Here is a 25058-nt window from a genome sequence, read left to right on the forward strand (position 1 = left end):
TATATATATGTAGGGTAATTTGCTTAAAGTATGTTTATATTATTTTTGGGATAAATATAACAAGTTAGAGACTTGGTCTAGTGGCAGCTCAACAACCTCCCATACATAAGGTCCCAAGTTCGAATCTAGAAAAGACCGAAATAAGAGTTAAAAAATTTTTTTGGCTGTGCAAAATTACTAAACTACCCTTAGCTTCATCAGATATTTTAACTCTTCCTTCTTCTTTTTCTCAATCATTCTAGAGTAGAAGCTCCGTGAGAGAGAGAGAGAGAGAGAGTTTCATCGTTCCTCTTCCCTCTGTGTTCGTTGGCCGGTGACCTTGGGTGCGTCTCTCGCCGTTGTCGCTGGAGATCGAAGAGAAAAAGGAGATCTGAGGTTGGACGAGTTTTTGCTTAGCCTTTCGTGGGTCACTGCTTTCTTCCCTTTCCACCGTAGCTGGCACTGCGTTCCCGTAGCTTATCGTCGCCGATGTGCTCGTGGCTGGTCCTTCCATTTTGGTTAAGATTTTCCCTGTTTCTACGTCATTCTCCCTTGTACGAGCTTAGCGTTCCACCATGTTAAGTCATTGAAAATGGGTGCTACTGGTTTGAGCTGAGGCCTGACTCTGGTTTCCTTTTCTTTCGAACGGTGCTGCGTCTCCCTCTGTTTCTTGTATCAGTTAGAGAGTTTTGTTTTTCTCCCCTGTTTTGCTGTAGATTCTGCCTTCTTTGCTGCCTCTGCCGTTACTAGTGTTTAAGGTGAGAAATTTAAGGACTTTTCTTACTGAATTTATGCGAGAGAGAGAGTTCTGATTGAGGACTAAAATTATAAAAATTTTTGGTGGGTGTTCTGTTATTGCCTTGACCGGAAAAAAAATATATATATATATATATATATATCTGGACTGAAATCGAAAGAGACAAACTTGGATATATGGTTGGTACCTATAAGATGTCATTGAAGGGCTTGTATGAGGAAATAAGAAATTTAACTCTTAAATATTAATGGGAATTATTGGTTTAGGGATTCACTTGTAGCTTTATAAAGGAATTTAATTATGGGCTTGCACATAATCATGTGTATATTTGGAGTTTGATTGATTTTTGGTGAATGGTCAAAGGCTTAAAATTGAAGAAGTAGAAGTAATGCACCTAAGGTAGTGGTGCAAAGATTAAAAAAAAAACTCCTATTCTAAGAAAATAGTATGGCATGGCTAAATTTTTATGAAGGATGTTAGAGGAATAAATAATAATGCTTGAACTAACTTTAAATCATAAATTTGGTTTGTGAAATTTAGATGGTGACCAATAAAGATTGTGTTATAAATTAAAAAGTTATTAAAATTGAATATATTTATATTTTATAGGATGTGTGGAAGAACAAGATCCTGAAAAGATTTAAAAGAAAAATACTTTCGGGAATTTAGAACTTCAACAGGTAAGTGAATAGCATTCCCTTTAATTTATTTTATTTTTATTAGTACTTTTATTTTATTTTTTTATAAATTTTCATTGAGATATTTTATTCTTGTGGATTACATTAGTTTTGAAACTTTGTGATATTGATGCGAGACGTTTAAAGGAGGATATATGCATTTATTTCCTCAGGGAATATGTTTTAAAGATTTATGGAATTATTTGGTTTATTAAACTCTTCAAATCCTTGATTATTTAGATAACGCAAGCTCGTATATTATTTTATGAAAGATTATTTTCAACAGGTTTTAAATTAAAATTTAAAATGATACATGCGAGTTTGGCATTGGAAATGCTGACTATATTTCAAAAATAATTATTTTCTCACATGTTTGAAACATGATTTTTGAGGGACTCCAAACAGAACACTATTGCTACCGGCAGTTTCGTTAGCCCATAGCGCTGTGGTTAAATACTAGCTAGTTTGTTTCGTGATTTTTATTCTCACGTTTGGTATTCGTGGGCTTTATACCCGTGTTTGATTCCGTGGCCTGAGTCGCGTTTGGTTACTTACCCTCGTGGACTAGTATGTCCACGTTTGTTTTCATGGCATAAGCCGCGTTTGGTTATTTACCCTCGTGGACTATGTGTCCACGTTTGTAACATGTTCTATTGAGTTTTCAGAATTTTAAATATTGATTAACATATGTTTTCAAAATTTACCTGATTTTTTTTTTAGTAAATTGTATCACTTCAAGTTTTATGAGAGCAGATTGTTTCTTTAAACATGATAACATAAAATGTTTTCAACTTATTCTTATTTTATAAATTTGATTATGCCTTACGTACATTATAAATCTTGGTAGAATTATTTCCAACTATCTGACACCATTATTATAAATTGTCAATTGAAATTTTAAGAATTTTTCCATGGGAATGCTATTCACTAGAAAAATTATTTGATCTCAGATTGGTTAGCTGACGCCGATTTCATCAACGACTTCAAAAAGGGCAACTAACTATAGTAGGTGGACATTTTGATTGGTATTGTTGCTTTAATGTAAATACATAAATTGTATGTTTTTTTGATTTGAAAGAAAGACTAGATGCTCCACATAGGTTGTTGATGAAACTTATTTTTGTCTGTATATTGGTTGTTGGCTGGAAGGAGCTACGCTCCTGATTTATGTTGTTATTTGTAAAAATTTTTGTTGTAGAATTTTTAGGAGATCCTAGTTACAGGGGAGATTCTGCCGAAATTTCTACAAAAACGTTAACATTTTTTTATGATAATGAATTTACAGAAGTTATTTAATTCTCATGTAATTTGATTGAATTTTGTTTTTAAAAAAAACAAAAGAGAAATAAACATCTGATAAAATTGGAGGCTTACGGAAAGGTGAGAATGGTTTACACCCGTGCCAGTCACCCTCTATTTCGGGGTGTGACAATAACAACTGTGTTTTGGCCAAAAAAAATAACTGTTTTAGAATGGAAAAGTAATAATTTTTAAAAATAATTTGTTTATACAAATTTTTATCACAAAAATTTCTACCATAAAAAAGAGGTATATAATTTATTCAATGAACATAAAAAAGACATGATTCTAAATTCTAATAGATAGAGATAGAAAAAGTTGTTTATGTGAAGAGAGCTTTTTTTTTCCCTCATAAAAAAGATAGTTTTTTTTAATCTTATAATAATGTACGATTTATACATTGTTTTGTAGTATTTATTGATTCTATTAAATTATGCCCTTAATATTATGGAAAAATGATAATAAAATTTTTTTAAATTATATTAATGACATTCTGATCCTTCAAAATGTCATAATTTTGTTGAAATTTTTTAGGACTTCTGTATTAATAAACTTTAAAGTAAAAAGAATATTTTACTGTTATTAAAACTAACAAGTTTCAATTACAATTTTTACTTAAAGAATAATAATTTTTGTTCTGTAAATCACAAGAGTTGAATAAAAAATTACAATTTGTCAAGTATAATTTTTGTTCTTGAAAATCAAGTTCTTAAAATAGCAAGTTTTATTCACAATTTTTGTTTAAGTAATAACAATTTTTATTTAAAGAATCATAAGAATTGAATAAAAAATTATTTGTCAATAAAAGTTAAATTGTTTTTTAATTTAAAATTTATTGATACAAAGACTCCTAAAGACTTTAATGGAGTTATGACATTTTAAGAGATTAAATTATATTTTATATAATTTAAAGAGGAGGATTTTATTGTCATTTTTTCTAATATTATTTTGTAGATATTTAAAATTATTTTAATAAAAATATTAATATTTATTTTAAATATAAATTATGTCACCATTAACTTATTATATTTTTGGATCCATCATGGCCGAGAGGGATGCATTTGATTACATTTATTTTGAGGTCTTTTTTTGGATGGGTGATTGATATTCAAGTTAATAAATAAATAAAACCTTTAACTCTCACTTCAAAATTATTCTGAAATTTAAACTCTTAAAATATAAAAAATAAATATTAAAATATTAAATTTATAGTAAAATAAATTCTAACAATTTACTTTTTAACATTATTATTATTAATACAGATATTTTTTAGGGTTTATTTTCCTTAGGACGGATGGCAACACCCATAGCAGAAGCACGAAGAGAGGATAAACAGGGGAGGAGAAGACTCTCTCTCTCTCTCTCTCTCTCTCTCTGCGCGCCGCGTACCAAAGTGATGAATGAGGGAGAGAGAGTGAAAAATCTGATACATTGGGTATTGCGTGGGTGGGTGTTTAATTATTATTATTTTTTAAATGCATTCCAGTGAATTCTAAAAACTGAAGTTAAAAAAACAATTTTTTTGCAAGTGTTCAAACACAAAACCTAAATTATATTCTACAGGCAAAGCTTTCACTAGGCTATCAATCTTTCTTGTTATATTTATTTCAAAAATTTTAAAAAATATTAAAATATTATACCAAAAATTTTAATTTTAATTAATTTTTTTTATAAAAAATTGGATTGTTGCACATTATCACTGAATGTGCAACAATAATTATAAGGAAATGAAGCTATAATTTAAATTTTTGCATATGAAAAATGAAATAATCACATCGAAAAATAAATGGGTTAGAAAATTGGTACAAAAACCAAAAAAAGGTGAAAAAAAAGTAAATGGACAAAGATGCATCACAATACAAATAAATAGGAAAGCAACCAGTATAGGTAAAATGTCAGTTGAGAAGACCTCCATATCAATGAAACGATAAAATCCTTAAATGGAAGAGTAACAAAACATAACATGTTCAATAAATTATGCCCTAACAAGGGAGAAGTAATAATGGGAGAAAAAAAAAATTGTTCGAGAAAACAAGGCGATATATGCATAATGACCCACTACTTTCTTACCGAAGAATTTTTCAAGCATGGCCTGTAAGGATAGACCTATTAGGACTGAGGGTGCATATACAAATATTAAAGATCCAAGAAAAAAACTGACATGTATAGCATGAGCACAATGATTCTGATTACCAGCTGTGAAATTTCATAAGTTTAAGCAACACTTAGTATAGAGAGAAAGGAAATAACATTAATAAATGATGTAGTGGAGGAAAATGAGGAGAAAGAAATAAAGGTTCAATGAAAGGAATGCAAGACACATTAGCATTGGTGTTAAAATGATTAAAAAAAACTCTGGAGGAAAATGAATAAACAAGCCTCAAGATAGAAATATTAGCTTATATGTGTCCATGCCCATGATTTTCATTAGATGTTAAATAGTATAAGAACATCAATTATAATGGGGAATGTAGATGAAAACTTATTACAGCTTTGCAAACTTAGAATATTAGCATTGAAGTGTAGTTGAATAACAACTATATTAACCAAATATCATTACTAACTAGCTCCCATTTACTTTTATAAGGAGTTAGTTCATCCGCTGGAAGAAACATTAATGTATGTTAGTCATTGACTTTTCTATTCTCTCTCCTGCCTCTGTTGTGTACTAGTTACCTAGACTTACTCACATGAAGGTCTTCAAGCACTTGTTGTTATTAGCATTACACTTACTTTTCCCAGGAGCTACTACAAAACCTGCAAGTCTTGCTAATGTAAAATCACCTACATGCTCTACTATAAAGTTAAAGAAAGAAGTTAATATATATAATTAAATAAAAATAAAACAAAGGGCAAGGTAATTTCTACTCAACTAGAGCTTAATATTCTAGCATGCAAATAGTAGTCACTTCCTAAGAGGAAAAAATGCTTAGAAAAACAAGGTGTGAAAATAAAGTATCTATAAGTGGAAATATAAGTCCTATCTAGTATGAATGTCAAACACAGATATGACTCCATTATTGAAACAAGTGTGCTTCATATGTACCTTATGTGTGTTCAAATATGTAATTTCAGTTAGTAATATCTCATATACTAATGTATGTGCATAATCTAAAAACATCTATAGAGCTTTAAACATAATCTAAACCATTATCTGGTCAACTCAATGGTTAAAAGTCTACCTTTTAATATCAAAACCAACTGAAGTTATTTCTAACTTGCAGCTCAAGTTAGAAAGTCTAAGGTTATTCTCTATAGTAGAGAAATGTTCATATCCAAAAGATACCTTAGCAAAGCAAACAAAATGAAGATTAATAACATAAAGTCAACAAATATATTGGTTCTATATTTAGAATCTTAACTGAAGGAAGCAAAAGCAACATTGACTTCTAATTCCTCTTGACAGACATGCCATTTCATACTTGGTTCACTAATGCTTCCCTCTCATAAAAACCATCAGGTAGAGAGGACGGATTGTTGGCTCATTAATTGGAACCAAGCAGAACTTCAGCAAACATGGACAATGCACATGTAATAACATAGCAGTCTGCTTGCATTTAGGTCCATCAAAATTAGAAAAATTAGGTCCATCAAAATTAGAAAAAGTAAGACTACTCAACATGAATATCACATTAAGTATGATTTACATAATAGGGAAAAGAACAAGACCTCCATATCAATGAAATGATAAAATCCTTAAAAGGAGGACTACTAAAGCATAACAGGTTCAGCAAATTATGCATCATGAAGGGAGAAGTAATGACAATATGGAAGACCAAAAATTAGTCCAAGATAACTTAACGGTCACTATAAATTCCTCAAAGGATGAATTATGACCTACTGCTTTCTTACCAAAGTATTATTATCTAATCAATAGCAATTATGGATCTTTGCATACTAAACTTGTTACATCTTTATTTGCCAAAAAAACATGTTACATCATTGTAAACTTAGACATTGTACTCTGCATGACATCAACTCTAAGTTTGTTGATAGTATTTACCTAGATTTACTCGCATCAAGTTCCTCAAGCACTTATTGGCATTAGACTTAGTTTTCCCTAGACATAGCAGCTTCAAAACCTATGATACATGATAATATAAAATCAACTATATCCTATAAAGTTAAAGAAAGAAGCTAATGATGTATAATAAATAGGAGTAAAACACAAAGCTAGCTAGCTTCTACTCAACAGTGGCTCAATATTTCAAATATAAATAGTAAAAGCTTGATCAGTTATAGGTATATATGAAAATATAGATGATCTAATTAAAGAAAAGTCACTCATTGAATAAAAATGTGCTAGCAGATTAACTAAGTAGGTACAGAAAGCTCAAATTTGCATTCAAATTATTGTTTTCGGTTTTAATTATGATGATTTGAAGGGAGATCAAAATGTAGAGGTCATTAAGGTATACTTATTGTAAACTCAAAATAATCTATCCACACATTGTCAGATAGTAGAAATTTCATATTTATGTGAAAGATATTGAGAGACTGATAAATATTAATAATGAAATGATAGAAACTCCATTGAAAATGAAGTACATTATATGATACCATCATCTTTGAAGTAAATGGTTTAGCTTATTATATGTAATTATTCTATAATTGTCCAAGTCCCTTCATAAGTTGCTAATATATTTGGAGATAAAAGGGTCTCAAGATGTGAATCAGCATGCAATTTTTCATTTGATGAGATCATGTTTTAGTGTAGACAATACATTTAATCATAAAATTAGAAAATACAATTCTCTCTGTCAGACACAACTTGAGAAATTTTGAACAACAACCCTTGTCTAACCATTAAGAGAAAAAGATGATGAGCTTTAGTTCCAATTTTATAGCATTAATTAACACATCAAGCGGAACCCCCTCCTCCAAAACACATTTAGTCATACACATAACATTAGACAGGACATCAAGACACAACTCCATTTTAAGGTTCTTCTACTATATAAAAATGAAGCCAATTCTACAATTGCTAACAGAAGGGAACTAGCATATTTGAGGACACTATTTATTGGCTGTTCAAAACATCTCGCTGAAAAATCACACTTGAAATAGAAAGATAAGAAAGTTTGAATCAATCTCCATCTTTAATGATTGAATGTAGGTAGGAGTGGCGGCTGTATTGTTATTGGGTATGGACGGCGTACATTGCCATAGATGCCATGAAGCTTCTTGACCAGCAAAAAAAACCCTCCCAAGAATAAGAGGATAAAGAAAAGGGACCACCATGGAAGCTGCAAAACCAAAGGTGTCAGAAAGGTAATAGCAAAAGAACCAGAGGCTGACATGAGCACTTCAAACAGAGAAGCAAAACATGGAAACACGAACTTGGCTGCAAAACTAAAGTAATATGCTATGGAACACAGGACAGCGACCACGTAAATGATAGGGTGAAGGTGGAAGGGTGAGGTATTCACGACTGAACTTCGAATTTGAAGGAAGGCAAGTAGAATTGTTATGATGGGAGCGAAGATAAAGTTGGGAGAGAAGGCTTCATGAGATAAATTCAAGTTGTTGATGTTGAAGAAGACAGCACCAGGGATTTGCCTTCTTGGGGAATAGAAGTAGGGGCCACTGCTGTTGCCGTTAGAAGCAATCCCTGTTCGCTGGAAGAAACAAGAGATAGATTCATGTCCGTAAGCGCATGTTTGGATAACTAAATTATCAATAGGTAAAAATATATTTAAACACTTACTTTCTCTGTTGCTTTATATAAAAAGTCTTTTAATTTTTTTTATTTTTAAATATAATATGTTATCAACATATTTTTTTAATAAATGGACTATTATACTCACATTACATTGAAAAGAGAAAAAAATAAATACTCTTATTAACTTACTTTTCAAAAAAGAGATTCATTTTTATTTACAATAATTAGGGGCAAAACTAAAATGTTGCTATATTTTTAAGTAAATAACCAACTTTTATTAGTTTATGTGATTCGATTAAAAACTTCTTATAAACAAAGACAGAGGGAGTATATTACATGTTAAAATTAATTATAAATTTAAAATTATATTTTTAAAAAAGATATTTAAATACTCATTATAAATTATAAAATTCATTATAAATTTAAAATTATATTTTTTAAAAAATATATAAATATTTATAAACATGTCAAAATTAATTATGAATCTAAAGCATGATTTATAAAATAGTTTAGATGATTTTTAAATAAATTTTTTGAAAAATGTATAATTGAAAAGTTGAATTGAAAAGTCGATAATAGTAGCTTATGAGATAAATGTGATTTTGAATTCATAACTAATTTTGATATTTATTAAAGTGTTTAGATATTTTTTAAAAATAATTATTTTTTTGTTGATAATTGATTTTGACACGTATAATGAGTGTTTAAATATTTTAAAAAAAATATGATTTTAGATTCATAATTAACTTTAATATTAAACATGGATATTTGGATATATTTTTATGAAACCATAGTTTTATATGATTTTCAATTTTGCTTTTCAATTCTTATTAAAAAAAATATTATTAATTAATTTTATAAATCAATTATATACCACTTAACATAATCAATTATATTTAAAATCAATCATATTAATCAATTTTTTTCATAACAAATTTTTTCTAACGCAAATCCCCAAGGATTATTTACTATGGTCATCAGGCATCACGTGCCATTTTTATTATTAATAGCGTAGCAATTTATATTTAAAAAATAAGTTCTCGGAAATAAACCTATTTAAAAAAAAACACACACACACAGTGAATAAGAAAATCCTCTTTTTCGAGCTTTTTTTTTTTTTGGGCCTTGCATCCTGTCTAAAAATGGGTCATCCTGATCTTGATAAGCAAAGTTTTAATGAACATAGTTTATTACTTGGTATTTTTATTCAAAATTTAGTTCAAATTATCGCAATCGAAAGCTAAGGCGTTTTTTTTTTTCAAAATAGAGAAGGTGAGAGACAGCCGCAAAGAGAGAGACAAAAATGCGTGCAGTGAAATTTTCCCTACGGCTATATGTCGAGAACATGGAGATCCGGGCTGATCTAAAATGTGGGGAGCAAGTATCAAATACATAAAATAAATTAGCAAAGTTTTAAATATATAAAAAGGGGAAAAAATGGATAAAAGAAGCTTGAGTTTGAAGAGGAAAAAAATACATATCCAAAATATCAGCCAAAAAAGGAAATGTTCAATAAATAAACAAATCATGTTAAAAACAAAAAACAAAAAAGAGCTGACCAGTGGTACTGTTAGCCAAGGACAGCCATTATTGGGTTGAACAGCTAAAGTGCAGGTCAGAGAGTGCTCATTCTCATTTTCGCCCTCCGACGACTGCGACCACCATGTACGGAGGCTGTTCACCAACACCACTGCCATGTTCAATATCTTCGCCAGCAACCACCATAAAGCTTCCCCTACTCGTGTCATCTCGGCTTTCACATATAATCTATATGCATTTTCACTCTATATATACACATTTGTACGTATAGGTCCCACCACAGTCCATCGTGATGATTAAAGTTGAAATAGTTTAAGCGAAAATACCAAGTAATAATAGAAGTGTCTTATGCAAGTTTATAAAGACACTTCTATTTGAAAATAAATTAGTACGTTCCAAAATAAAATATTTTTAATTTAAAATATAAATAGCTTTCAATAATAATTTGTACGCCAATAAAATTTTTATATTCAAAAAAATATATTATTTTTTATTCTTAGTTTAGTTTTATGATAAACAAGATGGATGTCATAAGTTCGTAGTAAAAATGAGAATTCAAATTGATAAATAAATACGATGGGTAAAATAGAATATATATATTACAAATATTAAGATGCTTTGCTTATATTTTACAACTGGAAAAAAGATTTATATTAACGTTCGTTCGACGTTCTAATGTATAATTTTGATCATCTCGGTGGACTGTGGTGGGACCCATACAAATGACGTTAGACGTTCACACGCTAGTAGTTGTGCTCCCTCCATGCAAGTGTGCAAGTTTATAAGACACTTCTGTTTGAAAATAAATTAGTACGCCCCAAAATAAAGTCTTTCTAATTTAAAATATAAATAGCCTTTAATAATATTATTTGTATGCCAATAAAATTTTTATATTCATCAAAATATATTATTTTTTTTATTCTTAGTTTAGTTTTATGATAAACAAGATGGATGTCATAAGTTCGTAGTAAAAATAAGAATTCAGATTGATAAATATGATGAGTAAAATAGAATATATATATATATATATATATATTATAAATATTAAGATGCTTTGCTTATATTATATAACTGGAAAAAAGATTTATATTAACGTTCGTTCGACGTTCTAACGTATAATTTTGATAATCTCGATGGACTGTGGTGGGACCCATACAAATGACGTTAGACTTTCACACGCTAGTAGTTGTGCTCCCTCCATGCAAGTATGCAAGTTTATAAGACATTTCTATTTGAAAATAAATTAGTACGCCCCAAAATAAAGTCTTTCTAATTTAAAATATAAATAGTTTTCAATAATAATTTATACACCAACAAAATTTTTATATTCATCAAAATATATTTTTTTTATTCTTAGTTTAGTTTTATGATAAACAAGATGGATGTCATAAGTTCGTAGTAAAAATAAGAATTCAGATTGATAAATACAATAGGTAAAATACAATATATACATATACATATATATTTTACAAATATTAAGATGCTTTCCTTATATTTTATAACTGGAAAAAAGATTTATATTTTGCACGTGATGGAGTGAGACATTTTGATAAAAATACACTTTCATTAATTATACTTGTCCAAATATTATCCTTCCTTTTTTATTATATTTTTTCTCTTTAATATTTCACAAATTAGGTTATATTAAATGAATATTATTTTTTAAAAATTTATATTGGTGTTTTAAAAATTTAAAATTATACAGTATATTTAATAAAATTTATATTAATATGCATTGTTTGTCAAAAATATTTTATAAACTGGAAGGATGATGCACCCGCCATCCATCAAGCATCATCTTCCTTCACACAGCGGTAGAATATTTAGGAGCTTGGCCCCACTTCTTTGACTTTGTTGTGGGTTGGATTTCCCCAGGAATGTATTTTAGGGTTTGGTTTTGCAGCGTAGCTTCTCTGCATTGAAAATAAATAAATAAATTAAACCATCCTAATTTAATCTAAATAATTCAAATTTAATATTTAATATTTTTATTTTATATTTATTAAAATAAAATATCATATAAATTATCAAAAATTTAATGAATCTGTTTATCAATCCAAACAGTCTGAATTTAATATATGTAGTCCAAATTTAATATTAAGATTTAAAATGTTTTTGGTTTATAGTCACAATTGGCTTAGCCCAGAAGGCAGTGGCGCGAAGGAAACTTCCTAGAATTTTTCCATGAAATGTTTTTGGTTTCATTTCGTGGGGATCATGTCATGGAATTTAGATAATTTAAAACTGATTTTAATAATTAAGATTTAAAAAATTTAACCCGTAATTTTGACAAAACATTTTTTTTTGGCTAAAGTGATCATTATAAAATTATCTTTATTTTAAAATAATAATTTATTGAAAATATAAAAATAAAATTTCATCAAAATCTAGATCGTCCAGTCCTAATCTTCTAATTCTACTATCTATTTGAGCTTATATAACTATTGGTGAAGAATGCATCCATAGCCCAAATTGAGTATATATGAATTAGAATGTACAAAGAACTGATACAGTGACTTGCTTGCATTATGGAATCTCAAAATACGAGAAGACTAGGAGTATATTATGATGATCCTGAATTTTAGAGTTTAAGCTTCTTCTTCTTTTTCCTTAGCCTATCATATCTATTTTTAACCCCGACATGTATGTTAAAAAATCCAAAAACTTTATATACTAAAGTGCTTGCATTATATTCAGAATGTTTCTAAAACATCCTGGAAGGATAAAAATAAATATTCTTATAAACTTTTCTTGTATTTATTTTCTCTCTGCTTATCATTTTAACCTTTCGATCAAATTTTGAATGGTTAGAATTTAGTATTTCATATAATTACTATTATTAAGATGTGAAATTATGAAAAATAAATAAATAAATTTAAAATACAACAAATTTGATTTAAGCTACAATTCAAATTTTAAGCTTGTAATTAAGAAATAAATTTTATTTATAAAATACTAAATACTAACCATTCAAAAATTAATCTAATGATTGAGACGATAAGTGAAGAGAAAGTAAAGAAAAATTAAACGGGGAGAAGAAAAGTTCATATGTGTTATGGATACGTATGCAACACATTTTCTTATGAGAATTGGTTATGGTAAATGCATGTTAAATATAAAAAAAACATTTTCAATAGCCTGCATGCTAAACTTATGTGGTACAGATTCGGTAAATAGAACAAAACACACCGTTTTGGTCATTGCGTCCCTCACTCCAATACATATTGACAAACGTAGGCACTCCCTTCAAGTTAAATTCATGAAAATATTGCCAAATAATATGTCTGTGTAAGAATTAGTTTTTAATAATGTTTCGAGAATTAATTTTCATTAATCAAATTCATTACTAAAATTAATTTTATATCGTCTTTTTTTAATTATTGAGCTCGGTTTTCTTTTTCTTAAAAATCCAAACACTCATGAAGTGCGATAAATTATATTTAGCTCACCAATACGTTAATCAATTAAGGACTAAATCACTCTTCTAGGCTTATTAAAAGATTCTGAGCTTGTAACTTGAATTCATCATTTTAGTACACCCAATAAGGCTAACTCAATCGGTTTAGAGTATGTTTGGATGACCCACTTTTAATATTTAAAAAATATTTTTTTACTTTTGAGACGTAGGATGTTGTTTGATAAAAAAAGAAGAAGTTAAAAATACATCCTAAAAATATTTTGAGAATGTTATTAAAAGTGAATTTAATGAATGTAAGATGATGGGGTTTTTGAAAAGTGGGTGTGATTTGATCATGATGTCCCAAGTATAATCTATTGTTCTTTTAGTTAAAAAATTATTGTTAATTCATTACAAATATAATAATTATTTAAATTATAATAATTAATGATCAAGTTTTTAGCATTATTTATTGAATAATTAATCATTTTAATTTTTAGCATTGATGTATATTTAACTATTTATAAAAATTTTGTCCAATAAACCAAATTTTATGTTTTTCTACTTTTATTATTTAATATATCAAATTTTATGTTGTTTAAAATTTTTATCAACCAGCAAAGATTTATCCACTTGGTTAATTTTTTTTAATAAAAAAATGTATCATATATATTTTTTGAATCATGTTAATTTTTAATATTAATGTATGTTGGAGTTAAACTATTTATTATATGATTTTCCCAACATATCAAACTTTATGTTTTTTATTCTTATTATTTAACATATTAAATTTTATGTTATTTTAAATTTTTTTACATTTTTTAAACATTTCTAATATATTATATTTGTATAAAGAATTAGATATTATTATAAATTAATATCTTTTTTAGTCATTGTATATTCATGAACACATTTTAAAATATAAATCATCATTAATCTAAATAATTTTTAGCTTGTCAAACTAATTTTTAAAAAAATATATTTAAATATAAATTTTGTTATAGTAACTAATTTTTACTAAATTAAATTTTATCAAATAAAATTTTAACAAATAAATATTTGATAAACTAAAAACCAAATACACACTTAGTTTAGGAATATTTTCTGTCTGTATCAATAAAAAAATAATTAACTTTTATTTATGTGTCGGTTAAACAGTTAATATTTAAGGGATTAGATGGATTGATCACTTTTGTACCAACTTTGATAATATTATGGGTATTTTTGCTTCTAGTCTATGATTTCATAGATTTTTCCCCCTTTTTTAGTCTACATCAGCAAAGATTGACACATGACATACACAGTTAGTATTTAATGATCAAAGTTAACAGTGTTAAGTCAAAGTTAACGGTTTGATTATTTTTACACCAATTCATGTAATATTATAAATATTTTTATATTTTTTATTATTTTAAGATACTGAGTGCTCGTGGCTGACTATTTTGTAGTTATTTTTACCTTTTATTCTATAATCTATATCTATTTAAAGTTGGGACTTTTTCATGAACAGTGAATTATCAAAACTGCGCTCCAATTTCGTCTCTTATGGCGGTGATGCAAATGACTTCACAGTAAAATACCAAAAAAGCCCTCCACTCATCAATGATTTTCTTCCTTCTTGCATCATCTTTGCCGTTTTCTCCCCTGTCGCCTGACCCGTTTGCACAAACATCACCGCCGAGCCCCAGGGCGTGGTTCTACCACGCTGCGACTCGCGTCTCCTATTCTTCTCCCGCGACCACGTTACCCGTGCGTCGCAGACGCAAGTCTCCTCTCCCCCGTGCGTCCACCTCGTTGAGTTTGTCCTGGTCTGGCGATGTCAGGTCAAGATTAATTCAAGGCTCCTATACTGCTCCTAGGGTTTTTTCGCAGGGGTGATGTGGTTCAAATTTTCCTCCTATTAGTTTCCTTGGGTTTGTGTGTTCCCCTTGTGATTAGAATTTCTTTTTGCAGTCTCTTTCTGGTGTCATGTCTAGTGCAGGGATAAATAGTGCTAATGTGAAGGAAGAAGAGAAATCTGAGACATATAGTCAGAATATGACTGAAGCCATGGGTGCTGGGAGGTTTAATTCTTTTGTCACATGATTGCTACAAACCGTAGCTTTGTTTGTTACAATTTACAGTTCTAGAAGTCTATGCAATCTTCATATTCATCTATTAGTTTGGGTTAATTGAAGGATTTAAAATGATGCTTGTGGTCATCATATTCTTGCATTCTTTGAATCTGTGTTTTTAGATCTTTGATATTGGGTCCTTTCCGGTTCTGACTTATAGGCACGAACTGGGGATGGACTACAACTTCATTCGTCCAGACTTATTTGTGGGATCACGCCTGCAGGTGTTTTTTTTTTTTTTGGTCTCAATGATGGAAAAATGCAGCACTTTTTATAAAAAAAAATTGAGCTTTATCCAACTGTTTGGACCATCACAGGAGGAAGCCAGAGAATAGTATCACTGACTTCTTTGCCATATTCACATAAAGTAAAATAGAAGGGAAATGCGTTTTTCATGTAGAATTGCATTGAAAACTTGTGTCAGTTACAGTTTGTGTAAATATATTAGCAAAATCTGGAATAAAGATATTATGTGTTTATGCATGTAATTCATTTAATCAAAAGTTACTTCACATATAGGGTGGAATGAACTTAGAACAAATTATAGTAGTTGATGGAACCATCACATGCATCAACGGCAGTTGGGCAATACTGTGTGTCATTGCACATGGCATAAGCTATAGGAGGAAGGAACTTAAATCAGGACGCTTACGACATAGGCTCATTTTTCCCCCCTTAAAAAATTGAGGATTCTGAAGTGTTCTTGTCAAACGAGCCTAGACTCCCGTATGTTTTTGTCTTAATCTCTTACAAACATTGGACCTAACCTTCAGGTCAGTTTCTTCTGCCATTCTGATTATTTCTTCCCAGATTCATCTTCTTTCCTAACCTTTTTATTACCTTTTGTTCTCTAATTAATTTTTTATCTTTAACAAATAAGTATTTAGACTAATGGAAGGTACTTTATCTGGAAAAAATAATTAGACTATAGTGGCAATTTTTTTTGGTTTCAAGGGAAGTTAGCATATATGTTGAAAAAAGAGATGTGTGTATAATTTACTCTAATTATTACATTATGGATCTACTTACTCCGCATTTCTCCGTTCGTAAAGTATTGCGTTTTGACTTTTATGAAAACTGCTGCACCTTTACGTTTTTTGTCAAGAATCTGCCTCTGATTGATAGCCATTCATTAGATAACATGACCTGTTCATCTTATCGATTTATTTCCGAGTTGTTTATGAGTTTTGGATTTTAAAAAGGAGCTGTTCGTTTGATGGCCTAATAGAAATCAAACACCATGTGTTGGGCTCATACGTGGACTAATGTATTTTTTTAACCACTTAGGATTGGATTTTTCAGGGAAGCACTGTTAAAATTATGAAATCCTTACTGCACCTTGGCCATTGAAGAGAGTGAGATTATTTTCAGATTGTAAACATAGAAAATAGCTTGAACAAATAGATAGGATAATTTTGACAGTTACGACCATAAAAAAATGACATGTCATGCCTTTCTTTTATTTTGTAGTTGTTTCTTTTAGCATTTGTTATTTATCTTGATTAGAAATCAGATTGATTTTCTTGTATCATTGTCAAACAGGAAATTGAAGAATGAATTATCAAAAACCCATTTTGTGGAGACTTGTGGTCTTCCGATTAGCACTTGTGGGCAGAAATCAAAGGTGATTTATGAAAGTGCCCAATCAATTCATTTTTTCCTTTCTAGCAATATAGAATTCAGTCTTTGAAATATAACTTCTTTTATATTTTGGGAAGTTATACACACCATATCACTTCCATCCACCATTTGTTTAGACAGAAAGGTTTGATCCTTTTTTCTTTAGATTTTGTATGGGTATTGATTTAGAGAAAATATTTTGCTTTATTTTGATGATTTTGGAGGAAAAAAGAATCAAATATACAGCCATGAATATGAAAGCATGTTTTGGGATTTGGTTTTGCAGTCATATTGAACGAAGTTGTTCATTTTTTAGGTGCAAGTTTACAAAACTATTACTGTCATTCCAATCAATATCGCTAGATTCCTCTTTCTTTACTCCTACATTGTGTTTGGGAAATATTGCTATACTAATATGATACCATGAGAAAAAACAGAGTATGTGTAAATTCTTACAAGTTGTGGCATATTTATGTAAATTACATTTTCCTGTTATTTACCATGATCTGTTTCTCACTTGACTTCTATTGGTTACTGATGCTAAGTTGTATTGATTGTCTGAAGCTATTTTGTTTTCTCAATAAACATAGGAAATACTGTAGAGTTAGGAGATTTACTGTTGGAATATCAGGCGGTAAAAACCTGGTAGCCATTATCCAAGCCTCTGGGAGCATTAGTCGTGTCAAGAGTTCATTAAGTGTGTCTAGATCAGGTATTATTGCTGAACAGTTCGTTGAGAAGATTCACAAAGTAAAAGGTACAATTAACTGCGAAATGTAATTAAGCTACATTGCATTGATTGTTGAGGTTATCATTATGCATCATCATGGATATTTTCCTCGTAGAACAATTATATTAATTGTTGTCACGACTAGGTGTAGGGTCTGTGTGTTATATGGAGTGTATGGTGAGCCGCATTGTGCATGGCTTATGAATCAATTGATTATATATATATATATTATATTTATTATATTTATAATGGATGGAAGTTTACATGTTTCTTTTTGCAACATGTCAAATAGCTTGTAGGTTTCGGAAGGAGTTCAATAAAAGTGGAGTAGCCTAGGAATGATGGGGCTATGTTTCTATATTGATATTATTATAGTGCACTATTTGTTACAAGTTTTGAAGGGCATTATAAAACGATAATTTCATGTGTCTGATCATCTATGCTTAGCTTCTTCCCATGTTTTCTGGTATTTTATTAACCTTCTCTATGGTAGGATGTGCACACTGAACTTATCCAGCACTGAAGGGCTCAGATGATAAAAGAGAGAATCGTTAAAGGGGAATTGAATATTGATTCACCCTTGCAAAGTGATAAAGGTTTATGTCCTCTCTCGCCTGAAGAGGTATTCTAGGCTTGCTAATCTTCTTGAAATTCTTTGTTGTTGTTGCACTTTCAAAGGGTAGTCTCCTTTACAAATGTAGAAGTTAAAATGTAGATTTCATATCCTCAGTTGAAGTGGACGGTTGCACTATAGGACACTAGCCGGTGCCTTTCTATTGGACTACTGACATAAGTAGCTTGTCTTCCTGTAAAATGGTTTATAACTTTTAGATAGCATTTGTCGATTTTACTTCCTCTAGGATGGCGAGTGTGACAATTTCTTGGATCTATTATGAGAATTATTATATGTCTGAAGTTTCAGTAGGAATTGTTATCTCCTGACATTTTCTACTCTTGTTGCATCATGGTTTTATTATTTTTGCTTTGTATTGATACCCTTTTGTATGAATATGATAGTGATTTTCTATTGTTGTGGGGCTTTGGAAGTTTTACAAAATATGATAAATTCATCATGTACACCCTGCTTGTGTAAATTCCTAATTCCAAATTGTAAAGTGACTCCAAGATAGTTTCCTTCTCCTTGGTTTTCTTTACTTCTAGGCTGTGAAGAACAAAGTATCCACTTGGATTGGCCCGCAAGTGTGAGATTTTGTCAAGGAGTAGCAAAGGGATTGACTTATCTTCATGAGGAATCAAGATTAAAAATAGTACATTGGGATATTAAGGCAACTAACGTATTGCTGGATAAGGATGCGAATGCCAAGATCTTTGACTTCGGTTTAGCAAAGCTCAATGAAGATGATAATACCCATATTAGCACCCGAACAATGTCTATATTATGCCATATTCAATTCTATATTTGATTGCTCATTTAACAGAGTCTATCTTCACCACGCATTTGCTTTAATTTGTGATGTAAGATTTGGTATTGCATAAAGCCATTCTTATTCAAATGATCTTAGAAACATCAATATTCCATTTGTTTAGTAAAATTACTAATTCGCGGGTGTTGCATATTCTCTTTTCAATGGTTATATGGCTCTTAAATATATAATCAGGGTTACATGACGAGCAAATTAGATATTTTCAGTTTTAGAATTGTTGTTTTGGAAATTGTTTGCGGAAAGAACAGCATAAATTATAAAAAAGGTGTTTTATTTTAAAATAAATATAAAGTAATTTATTTATTATGTGTTTTTTAAAAAAATACATTAATTATATATTAAGATGTTAAAAATGTTTTATATTTTTAACAATCTAATTTTTAAGATATGTATCATACTTTTGAACGGGGAGTAATATGAATTCTTTGAATTTATATAAGTGTATTTTTTTAAAATGAAAGTGTTTTATTTACTGAGCATGAGATATTTTTGCAGCATGGGGGTGGGGGAGAGGGGAAAGTTACATTTTATCGAACAGTAAATTATAAATAATATATAGCTTTTTTGTTTGTTTTGATACTCTTCTAGCACTTCCGTAAATTATTATGATACAAGATATTGAATAACTCATTTAATATTTTATTAATGAAATAAGACATTAACAATTATAAGTTCCTTCTTAAATAAGTTTGGTTAATTGCAAATAAGTTCATGCACAAAAAACTTAAAGATAATAATTCATGACAAAAGTAATAATGTATCTTCAAAAATGATCAATGTCCCATTCTAAGATATTTTTGAGGCCATAGAAAGGGAACCACACACACACACACTTTATGTTATACCATACGCTGGTTACTTGCTTATAGGTTGTACTTGTCTGTCATAATTAGTTATGACTAATTAATTATATAATTTACATTTTTTATTTGATTGTTCAATTGATTGTAGATACTGTAGTCCAGCTAAAGATCACATGCTTATTTCGAAGGGAAAACAAAACCTAAATAACCCAAACGTTGTTGATTTCAAATTATTGGTATGTGATAACAAAGATACTCTATAATATAACTTATCCTATGTGAAAGTAATTTTGAAAATACAGGTAAATGAATTTAATTAGATGATATCTTATTCATGCAATGCACGGGGTGAATACTAGTTTGTTTATAAATTATATATTATAAGTTGGAAACTTTATAACAAAAAAATGATTCTAAATTCTAATAAATAAATAAATAATTGTTTATATAAAGAAAGACTTTTTTTTATCTTATTATAACTTTATGTTTTATACATTGCTTTTTTATATTTAATTCCATTAACTTATATCCTTAACATAATTTAATAGATATTTTAAAATAATTTTTATAAAAATATTAATATTTATTTTTCTAAGGACTAATTATATCTCCGCCAACTTACTTTTATGTGTGCGTCATTGTCCATAAAGCATTGGATTATATTTATTTGCGGTCTCTTTTTTTGGTTCAGATGATAAATATTCAAAATCAGATTAGTATATTAACTGCTCATTGGAAGGTTGGGTAAGGTAGAAAATGCATTGCATGGCACCTAAAAATTTTAAGGGAATTTAATTCAGAGAACCTTATATATTTTTTTTAATTTTTAATCAAGTCCCTGAACTTTTTCATTTTTTTTCTTTTTATCAGATCCCTTATGTTTACTCTGTTTGAGGCGTTAATCCCTAAAGAATAAAACCATTTAGTAAGAACTAACAAGCTCTAACCGGCGTTTATAAACTATGAAGTGGTTAATGGGTTGATAAGCTGGTAGTGACTTTGCATCTTTTGGGTGTTTGAACTTGTTGTGGCATCTGAAAATGGATTTTTTTTGGGTTTTTGATCGAAGATTATGAGCATTGCTAGATGAAAATGATGCATCTATAGTATTGAAGGAGGTTGCTTAGCTGAGTGCGTGGATTTCTCAAATATGCAACAAATGAAGTTAATTTTTTTTCTGGAGAGAAAGAATATGTCCTCAAAGAATCTTTGTTACAAAAAAGAAAAATAATAGAAAGTCACTTTACCCAGAAAAAATTAGCATAGTTCTTGCCTGAAGCTCGTGACACCATTAAAGTTTAATGGAATAGAGATAGGACAACAAATGCACTATATTAATTTTTTTCCCCGAAAAACGCGGCTACTTTTTCCCAATTTGATTTTTGGTCTAAGTCTCTCTTGTCAAAAGATTCCCTGCTAGTTGCCACCTCACATCTTTTTAACAAATTTCTTAACTCTGTTGGCCTCTATTCAGCAATTTTATGAATGAGGGAGTAACAGATCTAACCGCAGAAACTTAAAGGATCTAATAAGAAAGGTGAAAAAAAAATGTTCAAGGACCTAATTCAAAACAAGAAGAATCTGTGAGGATTGGGAGATTAATTTTTCCCAAAAAAAAAAGATGTCAGAATATTTAACAATTTTTGCAATTTTTACCCATTGATGATTTTACAAGTTAAATGTCCTGAAAATAGTTGAATGTCCGATACGCTAAAAGAGGATTAAAAGAAAAAACTGATGATATCATTATTCATTTCTCTTTCTTTTTCTTTTTTTTTTTGTCATGTTCCTATGATGGTTTGTTTAGACTTTGTATTATTTGATTTCAAAAGTCAATCTATGCATGAAGCTACCGTGAAACAAGAACAATGTCACTAGAGTTTGCTTTGTTTTCTTGGGCTGATGAGTTGTCGCAAGGCAGAAAGGAGGTTGGATTTTATCAACTGGATTGATCTGTCCCATACTTTTTTTACTCCATTTTTTTTGATGATATAGCCAATTCTATTATTATTATTACTATTATCACCACCACCACCACTATCATTATTATTACTATTACTATACTAAAATTAAAGAAGGGCTTGAGTCTCAGGATTTTCATTTGATATTATATGAAGTTTCCATGAAACTTCTCAAAGCCACACATCTTCATTTTCTTCGTTTCTTTATAAGGCAATTTTTTTGCTTGAAAATAAAATATTGGATCAAATGTATCTAGAAAGAAAATAAAATAGGTATATTATATAACTTCAATCAAGAATTCGACCATATTACCTACATGACCTGAGGACTCCACAATATAGTGCATTACCAGGCGCTGCTATTTTTATGTCCCTTTTTTCTTCAAGACTAACAATCATTAGTAGTCATTAGATATGTTTCTTGACCTAGATACCAACTCTCTAGGTTTTCTGCTCTCAGGTTCTAAGTTGCAGCATTATCAAGAAAAACAAATAGGGTTTGCTGTCCATGCTTCATGAAAAACCTATTCATTAATCATTGGGAACAAGGGCACTTCTAACTCAAGACAGAATAGAAATCAAGTTCCTCAAGGCCGTAGATTATTGCCTGGCAAAATACTGCCAGTCACTAAGAGGAATAAACACTTACACAGGACATGAATGAATAGTATCTATGGGTGAAATTTAAAGTGCCATCTGGTACAAAGTGTCAACCATGGATAGAATTCTATTATTGATCCATTTTTGCTTCATATATTTAGCCTTTGACAACCTACTTTTAAAAATGAAAATTAGCTGCAAGTTAATTCTAACTTGTAGTTGGGTTTAGAAAGCCCAAGGTTATTCTCATCAGTAGAGAACTGATCAGATCCAAAAGACACCCGAACAGAGCAAACAATGAAGATTAATAACACAGTTAACAAATATGTCTTTATTGTATTCAGAATCTCAACTGAAGGAAGCAAAAGGCACATTAATTTCTTGCCTGGTTCATTGATGCCTCCTTGTCATAAAAATCATCAAGGAAAGGACCTGCTACTAAGCCTTTTGAATCAAAATAGTGTAAAGTTCTATGAGCCTTTGCCATAATGATTCATTAACAAAGCTGGCACTTGCCATGAGAACCTTGCACTTGCAACGATATAGCAGTTTGTTTGCATTCTGGTCCAACAAAACTAGAAAAAGAAGACAGCCAACATGAATGTCACATCACATTGACAATAATATGATTGACCTATGAAATGCTGTAACACACCAAAATTTTTTTTTTTAAATAATTTAACTCAACCATGGTTGGGTTACAGCCACACAACACATTTTTATATCAATAATTTCGATATAAAATATTTTATAATTGGCTTCAATTCACACACTATAACATTTCAGATAAATTTTTACCTCCCACATGCCATTAGGCTAAATCACATTTGTCCATCCTTATACTCCCAACAAGTAAACTAAATCACATTTGTCCATCCTTATACTCCCAACAAGTAAAATAAGCAATTTAGTCAATTTTCAACACAAGCCAGTTATTTGACCTTATAATCATGCCATTTTAACCAATCCAAAGTAAACCAAATATTAAAATTACAGTCATCCAAATTGTACCAAAAATAGAAATAGTTTGAAAGGCATGATTACATTTATATATTCATATAATTGACAATAAACAAAAAGCCCTAATATTGGCAATATAACACATTATAAATCATAAATTAAATACCCAAAAGAGACAGTGGATCTATACCACTAAGCCTCTGGGACTCCTCCACGTGTCACTCGTGGTTCTTCTCCTGAAAATTGTTAACCACATAATGAGACTCAAAAGTCCCAGTAACCAAAGCCAATTTATGATAGTGTATACAAACAGTTAAGTGTGTGCTTACTAAGTAAGAATTAAAAATAATATAATTCCAACAAATATAAGAAATATTATAATAAACACAAACAACCATCCTTATATCCCTCCATTAACCTCGAGCCGTAGCCCTCACTCGGTGCTAAATTACCCGGCCAAAGGTAGATTAGCCCGAGCCCTTACAAGCCACCTATTGAGCTCCAATAGGGGCGTACCACGTGGCACATAAATACAATAATAATAGCAAGTCTCCCAACACCTCCCACAATAATCAAACAAATTCATAATAATATTGCACAATTATACAATATTACAAAATTCATAATTTTCTCAATAATTACCCAATTAACATGAAGTAACACTAATCACAAATTAAAAGCATGGTTACCTTGTGGCTTTTTCAATAAATTATTCCTTAAAATTTTTCTCTCACCACAATCTTCACCAGTAATACAATCTACAAATAACATATTATTTATAAATATTAGTTTCAATTTTTGAAATTAATAAAATAATTCTAATAATAGAATTAAAAATATAACATAATTCCTAATCTCAATCTTAATACAAATCTAGAGTCAATACTATTAAGTAAAATTTTTAACTCCTCTTTTAATTATCAATAAACATTAATAATCTAAAAATCAACTTCTAAATTAATTTCTATTATCAAAATTTTCTTTTTATTTTATAAATTCGTACCTAAAATACTCAAAAATTAAAAATTGAGTCTCGAGCTTAGAATCATAATCCTATAACCATAATAATTCATTTCTCGTCCCAAATAATCATCTAAACCTCAATAAATCAACATATATTTTCAGATCTAGTTTAGAATTTGATCCATAAGCCACAAATTCAAAGATCACCAATAAATTTATACTCTAGAATATTTATTATACTACTAACAACCTCAAAAACCATATTTATTCAACATAAATTCATCCCTCTTCCAGATCTTAAATTTTCTACCACTACAAACTCAGAAATCAAAGAAGAAGGATGACTAAGAAAAATTTTAGAACACTTACTTAGTCTTGAAAAGCTTAAAATCACACCCTAAATATCCTATTAAAAACTCTTACCTTAAAAATTTAGATATTTTGCACCGGCGACTCGCTTCTCTCCGCCTCAGCTCGCGCGCAGGAAAAGAATTGCAGAAATGAAAGGAAACGGGTGAGTTTTATAAAAATTCAGTGGGTCCCACACATTTT

The 25058-nt window shown here is 29.7% G+C and overlaps 1 protein-coding gene across 16 annotated transcripts; it reads left to right on the plus strand.

Moving 5' to 3' along the window:
• Window positions 1–14914: 14914 nt before the first annotated feature.
• On the plus strand, window positions 14915–19363 carry LOC129316086 (phosphoglucan phosphatase DSP4, amyloplastic-like). Of its 16 annotated transcripts, none has more exons than XR_008594679.1 (6): window positions 14915–15373; window positions 15585–15648; window positions 16727–17048; window positions 17635–17801; window positions 18268–18396; window positions 18936–19363. XR_008594679.1 is itself a non-coding variant. In XM_054960345.1 (5 exons), the coding sequence occupies exons 1-4, from the start codon at window positions 15279–15281 to the stop codon at window positions 18295–18297; spliced, it is 267 nt and encodes an 88-aa protein (XP_054816320.1). In that variant the 5' UTR covers window positions 14915–15278; the 3' UTR covers window positions 18298–18396; window positions 18936–19363. The 16 variants fall into 16 exon arrangements, 1 of the variants encoding a protein (XP_054816320.1); XR_008594681.1 differs by having other exon boundaries at window positions 16967–17048; XR_008594680.1 differs by having other exon boundaries at window positions 14915–15223.
• The last annotated feature ends 5695 nt before the right edge of the window (window positions 19364–25058 follow it).

The sequence above is a fragment of the Prosopis cineraria genome, unplaced genomic scaffold (genome assembly GCF_029017545.1).
Source record: "Prosopis cineraria cultivar Desert tree isolate PC_DT_omini unplaced genomic scaffold, ASM2901754v1 PC7, whole genome shotgun sequence".
Taxonomy (NCBI): Eukaryota; Viridiplantae; Streptophyta; class Magnoliopsida; order Fabales; family Fabaceae; genus Prosopis; species Prosopis cineraria.